The 19,833-nt window shown below is 36.7% G+C and overlaps 1 protein-coding gene across 3 annotated transcripts in view; it reads right to left on the bottom strand.

The window, feature by feature from the left end:
- ITSN1 (intersectin 1) overlaps positions 1-19,833 on the bottom strand; it is a gene marked incomplete at both ends in the record, with an annotated part of 106,075 nt that overhangs the window by 77,126 nt on the left and 9,116 nt on the right. For all 3 annotated transcript variants that reach the window (XM_082008654.1, XM_082008652.1, XM_082008653.1), the window contains 8 exons: positions 83-345; positions 3,811-3,926; positions 4,862-4,999; positions 6,972-7,035; positions 7,697-7,797; positions 10,525-10,618; positions 11,252-11,431; positions 12,914-13,074. In XM_082008654.1, the coding sequence (XP_081864780.1) occupies positions 83-345; positions 3,811-3,926; positions 4,862-4,999; positions 6,972-7,035; positions 7,697-7,797; positions 10,525-10,618; positions 11,252-11,431; positions 12,914-13,074 (1,117 nt within the window). The remainder of the gene's footprint in view (positions 1-82; positions 346-3,810; positions 3,927-4,861; positions 5,000-6,971; positions 7,036-7,696; positions 7,798-10,524; positions 10,619-11,251; positions 11,432-12,913; positions 13,075-19,833) is intronic.

The raw sequence follows: 19,833 nt of genomic DNA, 5'->3' as shown, positions 1-19,833 counted from the left end.
ATTTAATGTTCACACTACATTTTGTTCTAATCAAACACAGCTGCCACTGACATAACCACCTTCCTTTTATCCAGTTGGTTACCTCTCTTCTTTCTATTTCTTTCCTCCTTTCCTCTTCTCTCTGTCGTTCCAATTCCCGTTGTTTTTCCAATTGTTTCTCTAGCTCCAGTTGTCTTTTACGTTCCTGCTCCTGCCGCTCACGTTCTTTCCTTTCCTGCTCTGCTCGTTCCAGCTGTGCTAGACGCTCTTGTTCTTTGCGTTGCTGTTCCAGAAGAGCCTGCCTCCGTTTTTCAAGTTCTAGATTGCCACGTTCAAAGTTCTCACGTTTTTTATCTTCAAATGTAACTTTAATGTGTGGAAACATGGGGCAAAGGAGAATTAAACTTTGCTACCAAGTTTTTTTAAAAAAAAAAAATCCATATATGCTGAATCAAAGTGAAACAACCTTCCAACAGTACTAGATGCAGCTCTCGACTACTAATAATGTAGCTCTACAAGTAATTCTAGGTTTTGTCATTAGCATTTATGTTGTAGATCTTCTTAAACCCACATCCTTAGGAAACCAAGGTGTGAATTTCAGTTCCCATTCCTCAGGCTTCTAGGTTTCTCCACAAGGCCCAGCAAGTGGGTATAATTTAGACAATCCATTTGCCATCTAATCCTTTGTGTGGACACAGAATCTGGGGTTCCTCTGTACATTTGATTACTAAAAGCAGTACAAGAACCAACACCTGAATTACTACAAGTAAGGCAAAGAATTCAGCTGATGATATTATCAAAAAGCCATTATGCAAATGACCAGAATGTACTTAAACTTTATATTCTCATAAGATTACTCATTACTGTCAGGAAAAGAAATGGCTTGCTTAAGTTCTTGAGCAGCTGAACTCAGGAAGACTGGATTCCTGCAGATTCACATCTTCATCACTCACCATCCTAAAAGAATGACCTCAGTTCCAGCACAGGTTCCCTGACATTCTTCTGCAATATTGGGGATTGTCCTTCCCCTGTTCCACGTTCCTAGGCCCTTCCCTCACAGTTCCTCCAAATTATTCTTTCTACTTCACCTTCTGTTTCTTTTCATACCCTATATGTCCCATTCCCATACCCCATACTATCTATTTCTCTCCCTACGTGCCCAACATGTGCGTTTTTGGCATGCAAGTCAAGAGATAGCACATATTTATTTCAAAGTGTGCACACACTAACTGACATGTTGGCCCGACATCTGCTGAACCAGTTGAATTCTTGTCTTTTTCTAAGTTTGGCCCCCTTTCCTGTTGCCAATCATAAAGTTTCATAAAACTTTAAAAAATTTAACCACTTTGATGTCTGTCAAGTTTGTTTAAAATTAACCACTGGGTTCAAAGAAAATTAAGATACAGACTGATAGAGAATGCGATTATAATCCCCACTTAGGAAACCAAGAAAAAAGGAAAAAAGAAAGAAAAAATATTTACGTCAAGAAAGTCAGTTAAGAGGAATAGGTAGAAGGGCAAAACACTTGCAAGTAGCATGGATATTAAGATACCATGTTTAAGGCTCAGAAAACACATACCATTAAGAAGAAACACCAGGTTATAAGATGGTTGCCCAACAAGCTAGAATGTTTACTCAGCAAAATCAAAGTAGCTACCAGGGATAACAAAATAAAGCATATCAAAGTATGAAAACAGAAAATAACAATTTTTATCAAATTAAATAAGTAGCTACTGGCTTGTGTTACTATGTTTAAGGGAAAGCTTCTAAAAGGTTATAAAAACCAACAACAAAAACTCTTTCAAATATCTCAAAAGAAAAAAAACCACCTAGCCAGATTCAGCAAAGCCAATGAAAAAGCAAAATGACATTCACTACTATAAGCAATCTTTACAACGGAAAATCTATACATCAAATACAGTAAACAGCTTATACACTCTAGTTCCTCTTTAACTGAAAACAGAAATGGCTTTAGAACAAAAATAAAACCAAAGTATGAAGAGTAACAGGTTGCCAAACCCAGACAATACTAACCCATAGTTAAAATACAAAATTCATAAATGACTAGCTGTGCTGTGCAATCCATCATTTAATCAACGTCAGTGCTGTTAAGACTAGAAGATGACAAGTGCAACACCAGTCTTTCAAGAAAAGACAGTATTAATGATCCTGAAAGCTACAGACAAGTCAACTCCCACAGTGGGCAAAGTAGCAGAGGCTACAGAGAGAGAGTTAGTTAGTATACATGACTAAACATGATACCATGGAAGAACCAATGCAGGAAAAAGCTGCCCCTCAAGTCCAATAGACCCAATTGTATCAATAAGCAAGTTGAATAAGATCACCTTGAAGAACACCTGCATGATTTTGAAGTCTAATAAACTAACCCAAGGAAGTGGTTGACCTTCCTGACACTACAAACTGCACACCAAATTCCTCTAATTCCAGAGACACAAGACTTAGGCCTCCAAGAGCCAATACAGAAGGGTTATATCTCACCTGTTACCAAACGCCTCATTGTGAGACCACGGTGAGGTTTGTTTCAGTGGTCCCTACTATCTCCCTTCATCCTTCTACAGCCAGGAATTACCCAGCAGCAGTTAGTTATACAAACCAAAGACAAGAGTTCTATCAGATCCCCTGAACTAACCTGGTATGGAAAGAGACAGAAGATCCTTGGGAACTAACAAACAGTCAAAAGAATAGAATCAAGGGGTGAAATAAATTACCAACTGTCACAGTGACACAAAGATTCTTAGTAGCCTCCTTCAAAGATCTCTACTAGCAATTGTGCTATTCAGTGTGCAACAATGATCTGGAAGAGATTGAAAAGTAACAAGACAGCTTCTGGAGATGATGTCAGATAGTCACAGTATTAAAATAAAAACCTGACTGTGAAGAGCTTTAGAAGAATCTCACAAAATTGAGTGATCTGGCAATGAAACAGCAGAAGAAATTCAAATGTTAATGAATACAGAGTAGTATACATGGGGAATCAAAATAATCCTAACTAAACATACACAGTCATGAGCTCTAAAATGGTTAATAGATTTGTCGAAGGATGTTGGCATCACTGGGGAAAGTCTTCTGAAACATGGACTCAGATCTAAGCTGTGATCAAAGAGGCAATACAGTGTTGGGAATCAATTAAAAAAAACCTGAAAAATAATTCAGAACAAAACAGAAAAGCATTATTACGGCACTGTATAAATCTGTCATGTTGCTACATCTTCCACTGTGTGACATTCTAGTCACCTTAGAATAAAATAGAGCAAATGTAAAGAAAGTACAAAGAAGAGTTAAAGAATGATCAAAGTGTTAAGATGTTTCCTAACATTTAGCATTTAGGAGGCTTTCTCTCTTTCTTTTTTCCCTGTTCTTCCTGCCCCTACACCCTCAAAAGCAGAGCTGCTTGTATAAAAAAGCATATTGTTATACAGACTGCAATGAAACAAGCCTCTGTATGTATATTGTGAACATTTAAAGAGTACGTAAGCCAAACTACACTCCACCTCAGTCAGAAGATGGAAGTAGTAAAAAGTTTTCATTGCAGTCCTATAAGAGGTCTGCCAAGTGCTGCCTCTGTTGAGAGTACATAAGATAAGCAGCCAGAAAGTTGTTCCTATCTCCATTGTCACTAACACAGTGATCATGCAACAGTCAGGAAACAGCTGGACCAAGCAATGGCTAAGGTTGTGCCTCTGACATGTCACAAACTGATCTAGAAAGAAAACATTTCTTAGTAAGTCTTTACAACTCCACAGCGTATAACTTGATGACAACACCCCTCTGATAACAGGACACAATACATCTCTATTGTTGCTTGCTTACCTGGTAATTTCTTTTCCAGTTGCTGCTGTTCTTCTTCTAATGCTGGTTCTTCTGGTAACCTTTGGTCTACAGATACTGAACTTACAGCAGATATGCCACTACCAGAGCGTACTCTTCTGTCAATAAAATGATAATTCCAAGTTGCTTAAGAGAACCTCTGCCTGACAAATTTATTTATGATTTAATGATGAAATCATAAATTAAATGCAATGATATTTAATGTTCCCTCAGTGTTGCCCAGAGGATTTTACTCAGCCACTGCCATTAAGATAACAATGCCCTCCAGAGTCCCAACAGCGCACACTGGAGACCTAAGAAATCTCATTCAAAGTTCACAGCACCATGCAACTTACAGCTGTGTTCAACCCTGGCCCCAAGATCTCTTATTTGTGACCAGTCTGAAGTTGGAGAAATGCTGACTTATACTACAGCAAAAGTTGCAAAAACAAAGGAAGAGCTTACTATAGTCAATGTAAAGACAGGACCCCACACAGAATAAAAAAAATTGTCATCTTTACATATTCTCCTGAAGAACATGAAGTTATGATTGTATGCAAACATTTCTTTCCATTGCTGTTATTGTATTGCCACCCATTTCTCCACAAAAAAGTGAAACAGAGAAATAGAAGTAATGACAAGTATTCACAGATACAACTGTACCAAAAAAGACATCTGAATTTGCTACAGTGTAAATTCATGGCATGTTTTCAATTCCAATACATCCCATTTGCTCTACAGAAGTATAAGCTTGAACTAAAACACTCTAAATTTCTACAGCCAGATTGAGTAAGTTTTGGAAGGTACGCTAGCATAAAACATTGACCAAAACTGTACTCTTACAGGGAATTCTTGCTGATTCCAGCATCCACTACTTGTAATAAAACCAAAAAGTGAGACAAGCATTTCCAAATGAGAAGGCACTCTGTGCCATAGATGCAGTACAAAAAGGAGAAGGGTTACTTTTCAATCTCTTGTCCTTTGCACTCACAGGACAGTTTTCCCAAATAAAATAACAATTTATGAGCAAGATTCCAGAATTATAATCAGTTACCTAAATGAAGGTGGAATATACTCTGGAGGCAGTACAGGTGGCAGCGGCTGACCAGACATAGCTACATCAATTAAGTGCATAGCCAGAATAAACTCTTCGGCTGTAAGTTTTCCATCTTGATCGATATCTGAAAGATTCCTTTTTAAAGGAAAGGTACAAAGTCAGTAAATTCTTAAAGATTAAAAATCATTGTTAAAAAGCATAGTTTTAATGTATTCAGTTCCAAATTAATTCACTTCACTTTTTTCCACATTACTTTGTTTCTTTAAAACAAATAAAAAGCAAAAACCAAATGCTTCACTGTTTCCCACATTTCTCATGCATGCCTGCCTTGGAACTATCCTTACAGCCAGGGCTTCTACTTACTTGCTGTTTGAGTGCTGCCTGTACGGTATGCTGTATAAGTAATGTTAATCAATGGAGTTTTCTTGAACACCTTGTGAACACCCACTACACAATATAATTTAGAAAAGAATCAGCTGATGCCTGGTAGAACTTTTTGATTTGGTCTCCTATCCCACATTCCAGAGTACATGTATGCATTAAAATCAAAGCCATTAACATTCTAGTCCTGACAACCACAAAAACATTTTAGCATTATGCACATGTTAAAAATTATGGAGTAATGTCTCTCAATGGCCTAAAACCAGTGCTCCAAGAGATGCACAAAATGCTTTTACTCATATTAAGGTGGTATTGGACAAAATTTAACAGCCTAAACACCAACTTTGTTTCTCTAGCGTGCTGCACTCTAATCATGCAGGAAAATCTCCCATGATACTGTGAAAATTGAAGGTAAGAAACTGATACATTATTTTGTTAACTCAAGGTACAAGACTTTGTTTATGGGATTTAAATTTGGAAGACAATTAGAGCCTCATTTGATCCTTGCTGGCTGGGGCACAAGAACAAGCCAGTAGAAGGAAAATTTAGCATGCACAGATACATTCGATCCACTATCCTGACAGTCTGGGTCCACATCTTTGTTATGGCAATACCAAAACAGCTGCTACAAAATAGCTGACAGGCTAGATATCAGTACTTCACTTTGTGTGTCTATGAGCCAGTGAATCCAATCCCAATACAGACTGACAAATCTTGCCCCAGAGACCAGCAACAGCGGTTCTACTGCCAGGGAGTAAGTATCAGGAAAGGGAGCAATACTTAGGACAAAAAAAGCTATAAAATCCATTCTTTGTCTTGGCAGTTCTGAATGCCAAAAACTAAGACTTATGTTTAGAACTCCTGGAGTATGCTGATGTCATTTCCCTACCCACACAGTCTACTTAAACGCTGGCAATAAGTGGAGTATTTTTTGGTTAATCATCTGCTGGATGATTAGGTTGATATTTTTTTCTTTATGGTAGCTTTGTTAGAAAACAGAGGAGACAGAGCTTTTTAAGATATAACAAAAACATCAGTTCTTAGCAAAGAAAGCAAGTGCTACTGCACTGCCACATCAGAGAGACAACACAGTTGACATCCTCATGCAGAAGTCAGATGGGTTAGTGAGTTGACAATGGTTTTCAAGCAAAGACTTATAAAATACAGACGTTCATTAGCAACAACTTTCTATGTGACAATAAGAACATAATAAACTTCAGCAAATAAGAAGTTGAATGGAACAAGAGAAGCTGAGACAAATCCTTTTAAAATACATTTTTTTGAAACGTATGTAACTCCAGTCGCTTGGAAATAAGCCCTTAGAAACTCGCATAAAAGGCAGACAAGCCCCAAAGAAAGTATGGTTCTGGATTAAGCTTCTTTTTGTACTACCTGTGCAAATATATGTTTCAGTGGTGCTGTGTCACAAGTGGCCAGGGATGTGGAAGACATAGGAGGCTGAACATCTGGTCTGCCTAAAAATCCCATAATTGAAACCCAACTTAAAAAACATCTATATGCATAGCATAAAAGATGCTCGCTCTTAGTTTTGTGAAGTAATATTAATATAAGCATAGCAGTGCAGGTTTTGGTTTATGAAGTTATACATTAAAAAGAGCAACGCAGAATGATTTATCAGTGGAGGGAGACTGAAAATGGAGGAAAAAACCCACAGAGGTTTAAGTACAGTTTCCAGTTTGATGGAAATTGATAGATTTCTTTTTACCATATTGTAGCCAGCTGAGCCTGGGGTAAACTTGACTGCATAAGAATAGTTCTTGCTTGTGGACCTAACAAAGTGAAACAACAATTAACAAACAAATAAGCAAACTTTCTCCTTTTCTTGCATTATCAAGCAGCTACTGCACAAGCAAAGCTTAGTTCTGAATGGTAACATTGAAGAGATGTTATCAGCATGAACAGGCTATACAATACTGCTATCTCTAGGCTCCCCCCCCCGCCAAAAGGAAAATACTAAAAAATACATAACCCTTCCCTTCTCTACAACAATCACTCAGATTTAAAAAAAAAAAAAGCAAGCTATGAAAGGCAAATAGATGCTTCAAGAAGTAGTAAAAGTAAGCCAGTGTACCATTCTAGTTTCTTTCCGAAACTGGGTACGCAACCACATCAGTGGATGAACTGAACACTGTAAATGACTGCACAAGTTTTTAGATAACCAACCCGTTGTACCCTTTCCAAGAATCATTTACTAGTGCTAACTTACTTTGCAGAAAATAAATGAAAGAAAGTGATAAAATGATCCCAGCTACGATGAATATTTGCTTCTAAACAGGATCATTAAGCACTTGGGATATTAGAAGAGAAAAATATTGACGGTGTCGAGAGAGAGAGATGAGAGTCTCTTTCTATCTAAATAGCATTCTAAATGCTATTATAATTGGTCTTTTACAGTTTGAAAAAAGGAGACAACAAAAACTGCTTCAATACCTGTTAAGTGTCCACTCATTGTTTTATCATGGCTATTGAACAGCTGTCTGTACTTCAGTCTTGATGACTGAGGTACAGCCCACTCTGCCACAGGAGGCACACTAGAATTAGAAAAAGAATAAGGAGGGGAGAAATATAATTTGAAATTTAATCACATGAAGCTAACAGGTAAAACAGGATGAAGTGCTGTACAGAGATCAAGTTTTATGCCCGAAATGGTTCTTTTCACAAATATTCCCTTCTATTCCTGAAACCACAACAGGTTTAACTTCTTGTTTCAAAACATTTATCACAATTCAGTGTCTTAGAAGATGTTTCTTGGTAAAGTTGAATAAGAGACCTAACAGTTTTCCTTTTTTCTTTACTAGCAGAGAATTAAGTATCCTAAAGAGTTTAGAGGAGCTAAAAGCTTTTACCAAAACATGTAATAGGAAATGCCTCACCGCAGTCAGCAAAAGTAATATCTCATTTTACCCTGTCTTTAACTGGTTGTTAATTCCATTAAATAAGCCAAATAATTCATAAGCTGATTAAGGAAAACAAATGTAAAATGTGCTGAAAACATAGACAAAAGTGTGAAAAAGCTACACGTGAAAGCAATCAAAGTTTCTCATAATGGAACTCAACTGACAAATGGAATATTCTCATTTCTAATTCATTCACATAATAGGTTGAGTGCTGTTACTTGTAGCTATAATTTCCGATGTTTGAAGGCTGACAAGTCTTCATACTGAAAAACAATGAGCACAGTTTTTCTGTCTTTAGGCACATTCAAACTTTGTCCTTTTTTGTTAAGGTTGAAAAAAAGAAGAGAGTGGGGAGGGAGGCAGCCAGATTAAATAAGCATTTGTAATAGCATACCAAATTACAGTTAAAAAAAGAAAAAGAACTAAAACCACCAAATCCCTTTTCCCTGGTCCACAGAGCCAATAGCATAAGATGATCTCTAAAAGTTGCGGTGAGAGGATTATATAAATGCTCTACTAATTGACCTCATACCCTATTCTCAGATGACAAGACCAAAACCAGCTAATACCTCTATTTCTATTTTCTACTTCCAAACTATTGTACTTTAATAATAGTCTTTCATGAGAGGAAAGCAAAACCAAGCTGCATCTCAAATAATGAAAATAAGAACTGGAATTAAAAAAATTTTAAAAACCCCAAACTCCCAAAAAAACCCACAACCCTCACTATTAAGTGGGGGTTAAGTTTTATCCATGTGAATGCCTGCCTCTAGATTTGGTTTCCACACTTTACATCAACTTTTGTCTTACATATCTATGTACCTTGATCTGTGAAGTAAAGTTACTACACATTAAGTAATGAAACTCTCCTTCATGGATACCCAAATGGTAGTTTTGGAAGAAAAAACGCTGGAGGACAAAACAGTTGACTCATATACGCCAAGAGTTCACTACTGGTGGCTTGGCAGACAGACTGATAAAAGCACTGCAAATGGAATTTTTTATTTCACCCTTCTCAAAATTCAAAATAATTCTCAGCTTAAAAAAAAAAAAAAAAAACACCACAAAAAACCTACTTCAACTTTATGTTTCAATTTAATGAACCTGGCTCTTCTTCCTCCCTTTCCATAAACTCTGCAAATCAATTACCTTGCTATCTGTTTTCTCCAACATAAAACTTGAAGACACATGGCAGTTCATCACTCAGCACTAGCAGTAGTCTGTTGAAGGAATACCCCTTTCGGTGCTGGCAGACGTTTCAGAAGTAACTGTGATTGAGCTAAAGAAGCTTCACTCTCAGCCCAAGCCAATTCAGAGAACCATGTAATTTCACCTCAGAAAAGAAGTCATCTCACTTGAGGTTCAGGCCTCTGTTGGCAATAAAAGTGACCAGCAAGATTCAGATATAGCTAACCCCAAAAGTATGACAGCCCTCTTACAGAGTATCCAGAAGCCATTTCAGCTGAAGTTCCCTGAACTTCATTCACTATGAATACTAAAACTGTTCCTATAGACAAAACAGGTAACTTCTTGTACCTCTGGAAATTGTATCAGAGCATCACTACTATGTTCCTGACAGTTCTAGATTTCAAACAGAAAAAGAATTGTTTGTTCTGAAAGATTTTTAATCCTATTTGCCAATAACCAGTAGTGTCACTTATCTAATAGCAAGGCACAAGAAAAACCTGCAGAAGAAAAATGAAAATAAAAATAGATAATTCAATAATGCCGCAATCCATTTTCTTCATGAAAAAAAAACCTGTAGTATAGATCTGTGAGAAAGTTCTGATTTATAAAGACTTTGGGAAATTACTATTTACCTCCCCCTAAGGAAGCTTTTTTTTGTTACATACATTTCCTCAGACCGTAGTAAAATACGTAAAAAATTTTGCCTAATGATACCTTTTCCTTTTAGGTGATTTTCATGCAGAACTTGAAGAATATATAAGAAACAGTTTACGAAGCGGATTTAAAATATGAGAACTAGAAAATATTTTGCTTTTAAAAATAATCCTAGAGTTGCTAATTGTTATGTTTTCACACTAACAGGAGTGTCTGTGCAGTATTACACAATGCAGATTATGTTTACAAAAGCAAATGCTTTTCTAATAACTTTTTCAAGAGTTTGAAAATAGTGTCAACACATACTGTAATAGTTAATTATTATATTTCAATGATTCAGTACTCATGGAGCAGTCCTTGTAAAACCACAGTGTCCTATGAAGTCCTGAAGCAGTATCTCAGCAGGAATTGATTTCTGCAAGTAAATATTATTTCAGAAAACAATTTTATGAAAGCGAAGTAGTTTTTCTAACTCTGGAGAACCAGATATACATGTACACTCATTCCATACCAACCTACCTAGCCACATCAAATGATTGTGCCTTTTGCAGTTTTGTGTTTAGCTGCGATCCTGGACCAGATCTACTAAAGGAAGAACTCTTTGGCAATGTGGCTGTAAATAAGAAAATACATGTATTTATTAGTATTAGCATTTTAAACTGTGGAATTTCAATTACATTCATTTAGTTCCTAACATCAAATACAAGGATTATGGTTCTTTTGATGGTAACCCTTTCAAAAATATTAAGATAAGTTAACAGTGTCTAACAAAATAGGTGAAAACACAGAGGTACTTCGCTCATGTCTTTTTACTTTTGCAGTTTTATGCAAACTGTTAGTATCAAATTATTTTGTGATTAATGTTAGAAATTATATGTATTCCAGTATTTTAAAGTAATCCCAACAAATAGCAGCCCTTCAATAGTTATAAACAGATAGGAGAAGACCAATTTCTAGGCAACAGTTTATTGGCAAGCTAGATTTATCACACTGCTATTATAACAGGGTTAATATTTTGCTCAGCATGACTGACTGGTACAGTATAGTATGTCCATGTTTCTTCTTCTATACAAGTTTGCTAACCAGTTCTATGGGGCTAAACCAAAATACAGCCCTTACCCAAAGTCATTCTTTAAAGCAAGTTAGAATGGCTAATTCCATGTCTACTGTTCTCTGGATCCAAAGAAAATGGCAGAATAATTTGTTAATAGCAGGACAGTAAACAGAGTCTCACTATGTAGCATACCAGGATGAGCAAAAGCAGGCAGAGGCTGTATAACAGCAGGAGCTCCATTAGCCAGGGGAGGTACGGCTGCTGCAGGAACAGAAGATACTAATGGTGGAGACATTCCTACTACTGGAATAGATGCCATTGGCACTGGGGCAACACTTGTAAGAGACGGCATGCTGGCAATGCCCCCAATACCTATGAGCAAGAAAAGGAGATATTTTTTCTAATTTAGATACTTCTAATATGAGATAACAATTTAACTTCAGCCTGCAACCCAGCAGCAAATGCAGAATTAAAGAGCAAATTGAAATGGAAACTTCCACACACCCCTTGAAAGAACCCTTAACAGTCCACTGCACCATTAGCATGGCAGGGGAATATAAAACAATGCAGAGGGAACAACATATCACTTTATAATGTATGCATGTAAGATCACATTGGATGCAACACTGACCAAAAAAATCTATTAGCATTTGCTGAAGAAAAGAATTGTTTGCCTTGAACTAAATGAAGAGCAGCACTGTCAACTTCCAGTGAGTAATGAACCCAAAGCCTACATTTAACCACAGCTGAAAAGAACAAGCTTGAGGATAACTGCTTGCAGCCTATTGTCAAGATGAAACAGTGCAAAGCTAATAGGGTAAAGCACAGTAATGAGGTATTTTAGGTGTAAGCACAGTTGCATGAATAACAGGGAGGTTAAGGAGGTCCAGTCATGTCATTGGGAAGAATGAGGCTGTATGCAAACAGCTGAGATCAAGTTTACAATGAACGAGAAAAAAGCAAATCACAGATTTGACTGGTTTTCTCAGGGTTTTGACTTTATTATGCCTTTTCGCACTTAAACCAGTATTTGTTCTGTTCAATTTCACTGATTTCTTACAGTCAGAAATAAAACTGTTTGTAGAACTTGTGGAAGCGACAAATGATCAAACAACACAGTTGCACACAGTTTATCAAATGCACTGTTCCCTTTTCTTAAGGACAGCAGTGATTCTCAGGCACCAATAACTTGAGACACAGCAACAACTAAAAGAGAAAGGTAAAGAACTTCTCACTACAGAACATCAAGGTGTCAAGCATGAGGTTCAGCTTTATTTATTTATTTACCTCTCACTATCCCATCTTCCCTACTCTTTTGCTAGAAATGCTGGCAACCTTGGCAGTACTAACCACAAGAACTGAATCAGCAGCTGCTCTAGCTAATACCAATGCAGCACTGTTCATAAAATAAAAGCAGAGGGGTGCATTACTACCATGATTTGTAAAAAGTCACAAAAAACATAGCTAATCTTGCAAAAGCTGGAGATCCCTTAATGAAAAAGGAGATAAATAACAATAGTTTAAATAAAAACTATCACTTTGGAATGCACTACACCTGCTACCTGATCCACCTTTTTTACCCACAGACACTTTTGTTTGGATGTAGAAGGAGCAGTATAAGACCTGAAGCAAACAGGACCTCAACTAACGTTATTAAGTATGGTTGGGTGCTAAAAGCTCATTGAGATTTTTTTTTGGAGCATATTTATGCATGTCGTAGCAGTTGGTTTTGAGCCCACGTACTTTTAGAAGTACTTTTTCCTAAAAGTTTCTTTTAGAAACTTCAGAATGACAACCAAATTCAACTTAGATTGCTACAATTCAAGCTAACAAGGAAGAAAATAAAGAGCTTACCAAATCCTGGTGCACTAGGCAGAGCAATGGGTGGCTGCTTCATGACAGGAGGCAGTGCAGATGGGAGTTGATAACCTTGTAGTTTTAATTTGATAAGTTTCATAGCTATTGAAAATTCCAACTGATCCATCCTCCCATCATTGTTCATGTCAGCTAGAGCCCTACAAAATACATGATTTTCATAGTTAGATGCTCAAATTATGAACTTCAGGAACTGACCTAGGAGCGTGCACACATATGCATATTGAATATGTATATTCAAGAGTAATTAATTTATCCTCAAAACAATTACGCCAGGCTAAAAATGGTCATGAAACAAAACACTGTTTAAACGGACAGATTCTCATTTCTTTCTTGTAGTAATTAAAAACATATTTAAAGTCACTTTTCTACTCTTAGAGGAACTACAGTGAAGCATCTAGAGAAGAAAAATTAATGCAGTTCTACAAAAACTTTGCAAAATCACACAAATGAAACTACATGGTACTACAAAGAGCACCACAGGGAATCAAATTACTTAGTCTGCAGGTCTGTACTTTAGCTACACTTAAAATAAAACATTCTTTAAATCTGTGCACTTTACTAAACACCATTACATCTGTAAGTATACAAATGTGTTTTCAGTTAAACAATACTACTCAAGAGAAAACATTGAGCCTAGACCTTGAATAACTTTCATGTAAAGTAGTCTGACTTAAACAGTTGCCTTTTTGTTTCTTCATTTGATGGTTAAGAAAACCATGCTCAGCAGGGAACAGGGTTGGGAGGTTGTGGGGAGAGAAGCAAGAAGACTAATGTTATTTCCTACAATTGCAAACCAAAAACCAGACTAAACGCATATTAATAATGTAATCAGTTGTAAATTTAGTTTTAAACATTAGGCTTATTCCTTTGCATTCATCTGAAAAATTAAGTACGCATTTCAGTATTGGAATAATATCTTTTAAGTTCATGCATACATTTACATGTCACAGACATGACAACACAAAGGACTCAGGCAGTAGTTAAACTAGAGCTTTATTTCTGATCAAATCTGTGTCAAGGAAAGCTTTCATGCAAGTATGTGAAAAGTTATCAAAAAGGTATTGCAATAAATTGACAGTTATTTATAATGGATACTTAAACAAGTAGACAGCCAGGTAAATGCAGTGGCAAAGTATTCACAAAATGAAAATCCTCCCACCTCTACCAAAAAAACCCTAAGAAAACCCAGCAAGGAGGGAGATCCCAGCAGGGGTTGCCACAGGTCAACCATACATCCTAAGAGTTTCCCCTAGTTTAGATCACCAGTAGCATTTCCCCAAAAATGGAGACACTCCAACCCTTCCCAATACTTGTAAGACAGCATTTTCAGCAGTGTAGCTGTCCTAATCCAACGATTTTGATGTCATGATGCCAAATAATACTACTAAAAATCTGGCAGCAGCATTTAGAGAAGACAGACAGCATCTGGTGAGGAAACTGTAGACCCTGAGGCTTACAGTTAAAAAGTATACATTACACCACTCCCTGAAAGATGATGAGTTACTGCATATATTTCACTGAATAACAAGTTTTGGTTGTGAGAACTTCTAGCAGTTGTTTCCTGAAGCTTCATATCACAAGGAAGTTTAATTACACATAAAATCTGCCTGCTTTTCAGTAACTTTACACCTTCCTCTAATCCCACTACCAGCAAGTCTTTGGAAACCTAAATTTTATCAAAACTGATTCTGGGACCCACATAGCATAACATGATTTGGATTCAAGTTTCAGTCACGACTGCTTAGTATGTGGTTCATGTGGCAAATAAACAGTCCAAAAGATCTTACTGTAGCAGTCAGACTACTACGGTAGTCCAACCAGCAGAAGAGGGAAGGCCAGCATGGCAAACCTGGATCAAAAGTAGTACAAATTTGGAATGGGTATCTCCTCTTCCTTGCAGAACACCACTGCTCTAGAGTCTCAGCTTCTGATCACTCTTCCACAAAGAGCAAGGAACACACTGGTACCTCCTGGTGTATTGGCAGGCTAAGTTAAAGTGGAAGATGTAATATTTTTGTCTTCATGCAACTTGCAGAGAGAAGTGGGAGAACTCTAGTGAACACAGAGGAGCCTCTCTCCTCTGAGTGTTAAGCAGCAGCTGTTAATGAAAAATGTGTATTTCAAAATGAGAGGTATAGTTACTTCTAGAAAATAGTTGTGTGAAGAACAGAGAGAAGGCTTCTCACATTTTGTTGTTGAGGTTATCCATGTTCTGTTAATTCTGAAGTGCAACGGCTTTCTCTGGACATAAAAAGCCTAAGATTTTATTAGCTTCCATCATATCTTTCTGTCCAGGGGGTGTACACAGCACAAGCTACTATATGCAAACCTGCAAACAGACTGCATGTATGCAGTATGTAGTGCTTTTTCTCCTATACAATGAAACAGGTATAAACCTCAAAAAAACAAGTTTGCATATCTCAAATTTTCTCTATGTCAGAAATGTTTATGTCAATTTAAAATTCCTGTAAAAAGCCCAAACTGATTTTGAAGGACTTCATAGTTTCACTACAACAATTAAGAATACCCACTCTATCTATTTTTCAACAATAGCATGGAAGTGTCCCACAACATGCTGTAGAATTGTTGCTGCCCAAAGTCATCACTTAGGCTTACAAGGAACAGTATTACTCAGTATATTTTCACTGTCTTCTTCATACACCTCTTTTTACAACCAAAACAGTTCATATAATGTCCATTAGTCACCACCTATAAATAGTGATGTTAGATTTCTAAAAGTCTCACTTGGGAGAAATACATGCTGCAAGTCTTAGAAACCTGAAACATTCAAGAGGCAAAAGGTATTTGGAGTGTTAGAATGTCAGAAACTTAATGGCTAAACGTAGTTTCTGAAGTGCTCCCTTTTGTGGGTTTTGCGCTAGAAAGTAAACTAACATACAGTGAACGAATACCGAGGGTAAGAAAGTCTCATTAGAAAATTACAGAGTGTTAAGAACAATGGAAACCAGGAGCAGGTAATTAGCTTCAGTTAACTGATGCTTACAAGCAGAAACCACACCTTTCCGATGGCAACCAAAGAAAATTCAAACATATTCAACAAGGGAAACGCATGGGTTTTTTAATGAAAGTTTAGTTGAACACTTGCTTAGCCATTCTTCTGTCAGATGTCCAGTGGAAACAGTCAGTAAAAATCAGGCTTATATAGCTAGCGAGCTGAGGATGTGCATAGGAACAAAGCTAGAAAAATTGATCTGGATAAACCTATTTTAGCAGATTTTTGACTGTACTCCAAGCAGTCAGTGGTCCTCCCAAAGATGACTTGATCTTCAACGTATGGAGCATAGTGACCAAAGGGCAGCACCAGCTCAGATAGTCACAATGTTCCTTACATTTCTGCATTTAAGCAAAGTAATTGCACAAGTTGTATTTGTAATAGTCTTATTTGTTCAAGTGGCTTCTATACCTGCAAATACTTTGATTTATAAAATTTAAGCCTTTCCATTACTAAAGCACAGGCAGAGTCCCTCAACCTGTCATATGCATGGCCATGAAAATGCAGCAAGAGTAAATACCCTGCTGTAGGCAACGTTGATTCTCCAGGCACTATTTACAGAGTGCACTGCTAGAACACAGTAAGTCTTTGCATTCTACATGAGAAAATATTAATTGTCCAGTAATAAGAAACTTTGATGTGCACCAGTCTCATTGGTTTAATTGACCTTCTATTCACATAATCATCAGTAGCTTTTAATTTAACATCTGACCATCTGTTCAACTAATTTAGTCTATGTCTCTTGTTTAAATTAATAGCACAAATTTCATTGAGAAAAATTATGTACACACTATAGAATTTATACACATTTTTACAGCACGCTAACAAAAATCAGCTTTTGTCTGACAAAATCATTAGTGCAAAAATAGGACAAATTTCCATTTCTGATTACTGAACCTAATGAAATTCTAATGAAATTTGGAAGAAAGTAATTTCCTTAAATTTGTTTCATTTAAGGTCTGTCCGGAACCAGTGCAGAGCAGTAAATGGATTAAACACCGACTAAATATTTATCAGATTTTATAGAACAGGCCTGTGTTTATAACAGGGGTTTTCTCATGAGAATAGCTGCAGTGGGCTTCATCACAATGCTAGATTTCAGGTGCTAACAAAATTCTTCCCCTACAGATCTTTCCCTCCTCCTTCCTCTCCTTTTTTCTGCAGAATTCAAAAGACAGACAACTTGATTATTTTTGCATTTATGAAGCACAGAAACTGAGCATAAAGGCTTTTTTCCATCAAATATGCTTATGATTAGCCTACAAAACATCTATCTCCATGAAAATAGCACAGTGTTAAAACAAGGGAACCTCCCTGCAGTTCAAAAAATCTGGATTTTTTTAGCTTTACGTTCCCATATTAGATTATACAGTCCCACACTGCATTTTATAATGCAGCCATCATGGGAGAAATTAGGTCTTTATCACAGTCAATTAATCCATGTATAGTAAGAGTTACAACTCAGAATTGCCACCCATAAACTTTCACTCCCACACTTGGGAGACACATTTAAGAAGGTTGTGAGGGGAGCATATGTCAAAAATATATAAGTCAATCAATGGCTTTAGTCTGCCCTGGAAACATAAGTAACTCTAAATGCGTGAAAAACAGATGGCATTCATTATTTTAGTTCTCATTTAATTCCAGTGATACAGGCTACACAGAAGATGCTTTTTGAGGCCACCATTCATAAGGGCTTTAGAAGAAAGCCAGATTATTGCCTACTTAAAAACAGTCATCTCCCGAGCCATTGCAGTCTCAATTCAAAGCCTACTTACAGGCTTCTTAATAGATTACCAGCTTGGCAGACTCCAAAGCTTGTAAAGGGTAGAACAGTAAGGAAGTTGTCACAACAGACCGTAATAAACCCACTAATTTGATCCACTAAGGTCCCAGAGACTTCTTTTTTCTCAAATGAATGATGAGTAGAAGGGACACAGGAATTCTCAATGCTAAAAACCATGGAGCTACTATTCCTAAGGTATATGACTTCTGGAGAAGCTCTGATTAACAGCAGAAATTAAGATAAAATATATTCCTTGGAGTCTCATCTTAAAAAACAATTACACCAACTGCAGAATATTCTCAAAGCAGATCTTGAGGCAGAAGACTCCGGACTCAAAGAAGCTGGTACTTCAGCTACCTAGCTAGTTAGCATTTCTTGAAGTGCTAGTGAAAATTATTTCTTCGTGATACAAAAATTCAATTTTAATTAAAATATAAGACTGCAAAAATCCTTATACTGCTCATTTATGCAAACAAAATTCTCACACTCATGAGATAATACGTTTGGAAACTTATCGAGATACAGGGCTTTCTTTTTCTGCAGACAGCTCTGAATGCAGTATGGGCAATCACTCATTAGGCCAATCACCCCTGCAGTCCCTTTCCCAGTTGTGGTTTTCTATACAAGAACGTCCACAGCCAACAAAATAGATGAAAGTTTGTATTAGCATAAGCTTGTCTACATACATAAGTAATCCTTTATGAAACAAATGCTAGGCTCCTATCTTGCAGACAGATTAATATGATCAGCTGTAGACTCATTAAGAATAGGAAAACACTTCCAAAACACAACATACATACACTTCCATGTTTCTAGCATCAGAAGAATAATTTGAAGAGTTTTACAAGTTGCTCTAGCTCAGAATAACAACTTTCCTTCCTTACAGACTGTTGTACCTCTCCTTCTCTCCCTCTAATAATCAAATGCTATCTAAAAAAAAAAAAATTCCATCTATTCAGGGAATAAAGACTACTGATAGAAAAGAAGTTTTATGCAGCTCATATCTCTCGTGGAGATTCCGGGCTTACAAGTTCAGAACTCCTCCCTCTATTAAAGTACTCATGGATCTATATCAATGTTAATATTTAAATAGACAACATTAGAATATTGCTATTAATCCACAAAGCAAGTGTGCCACTTGAAGATCTTACATCTGGGAGCCAAGACAAACAATGATTCACATTTTTAAATGCAGTCTTAAGCATATTGTGACATCCTTTGGAGGCTACAAAAGACTTCTTGCCACTGAACAGTTTCACTTCTATTGTTTCTATGGGACAGCAGTAATCTGTTGTAGGTTACAAACAAACATTCACTGATAGATGAAAAGAGTTAAATCATTCTAGCTGTGGGAAAAGAAAGGGGTTTTCCTTTCTTTTTTTTTCTTCTTTTTAAGGGGTCTTATTATGACTATACAACTATTTTCCTACTTGGTTATTTGATTTCCAATGGGGAATATATACAAGTGATCTAGATTTTTACTTAAATATTTACTTCTCTTAATCAGAGAATCAAAATCAAAAAAAGAAGAGAGACAGCAAGAAAGGGATGTCTACATGCTTTTTTTATGATTTACAAAGGCAGCATGAATAAGTTTTAGTTCAGCTTTATTTAAAAAAAATGTGCAAGTTCAGGTCTTGTCTCTATGACAACTACAGAACTCGTGGAATGACTGTCTCCCTCTCGAGAGGCTAAAAAACTGAATAATTCAGAGAGGAAGAGATTTTTAGTCAGACTATTTACATCTGTTTAATTTTGTTAAACTCTTATTTAAAGCTAATACCTACGGAGCATTTTTGGAGAAAGGATGTCTTGCTTAAGACAAAACTTCTTTGTTTAATTAAGAGGCAAGGGAAGTTCCAAAGGGACATCTGAACTTTCACTGAATCTTCAACCAGACCAGATCTGATATTTGTAAGATGAAGATAATTTGAAAAGAGAGCAAGCTATTTATTTAAAAGCAGTGTAAATCCAGCCCCTCTTTTAGGCATGCATATTTCCAAAGCAACTGTTTTTCTTGCAAGAAAATAATTCTCATCCTTCTCCAGTCAGAGCAAGATTCTGCCTTTAGAAGTCCCTACTACAACAAAAAGGTTT

This window comes from Phaethon aethereus (assembly GCF_964289735.1).
Source record: "Phaethon aethereus genome assembly, chromosome: 1".
NCBI classification, from domain to species: domain Eukaryota; kingdom Metazoa; phylum Chordata; class Aves; order Phaethontiformes; family Phaethontidae; genus Phaethon; species Phaethon aethereus.
This window is presented reverse-complemented; position numbering and strand designations above follow the sequence as displayed.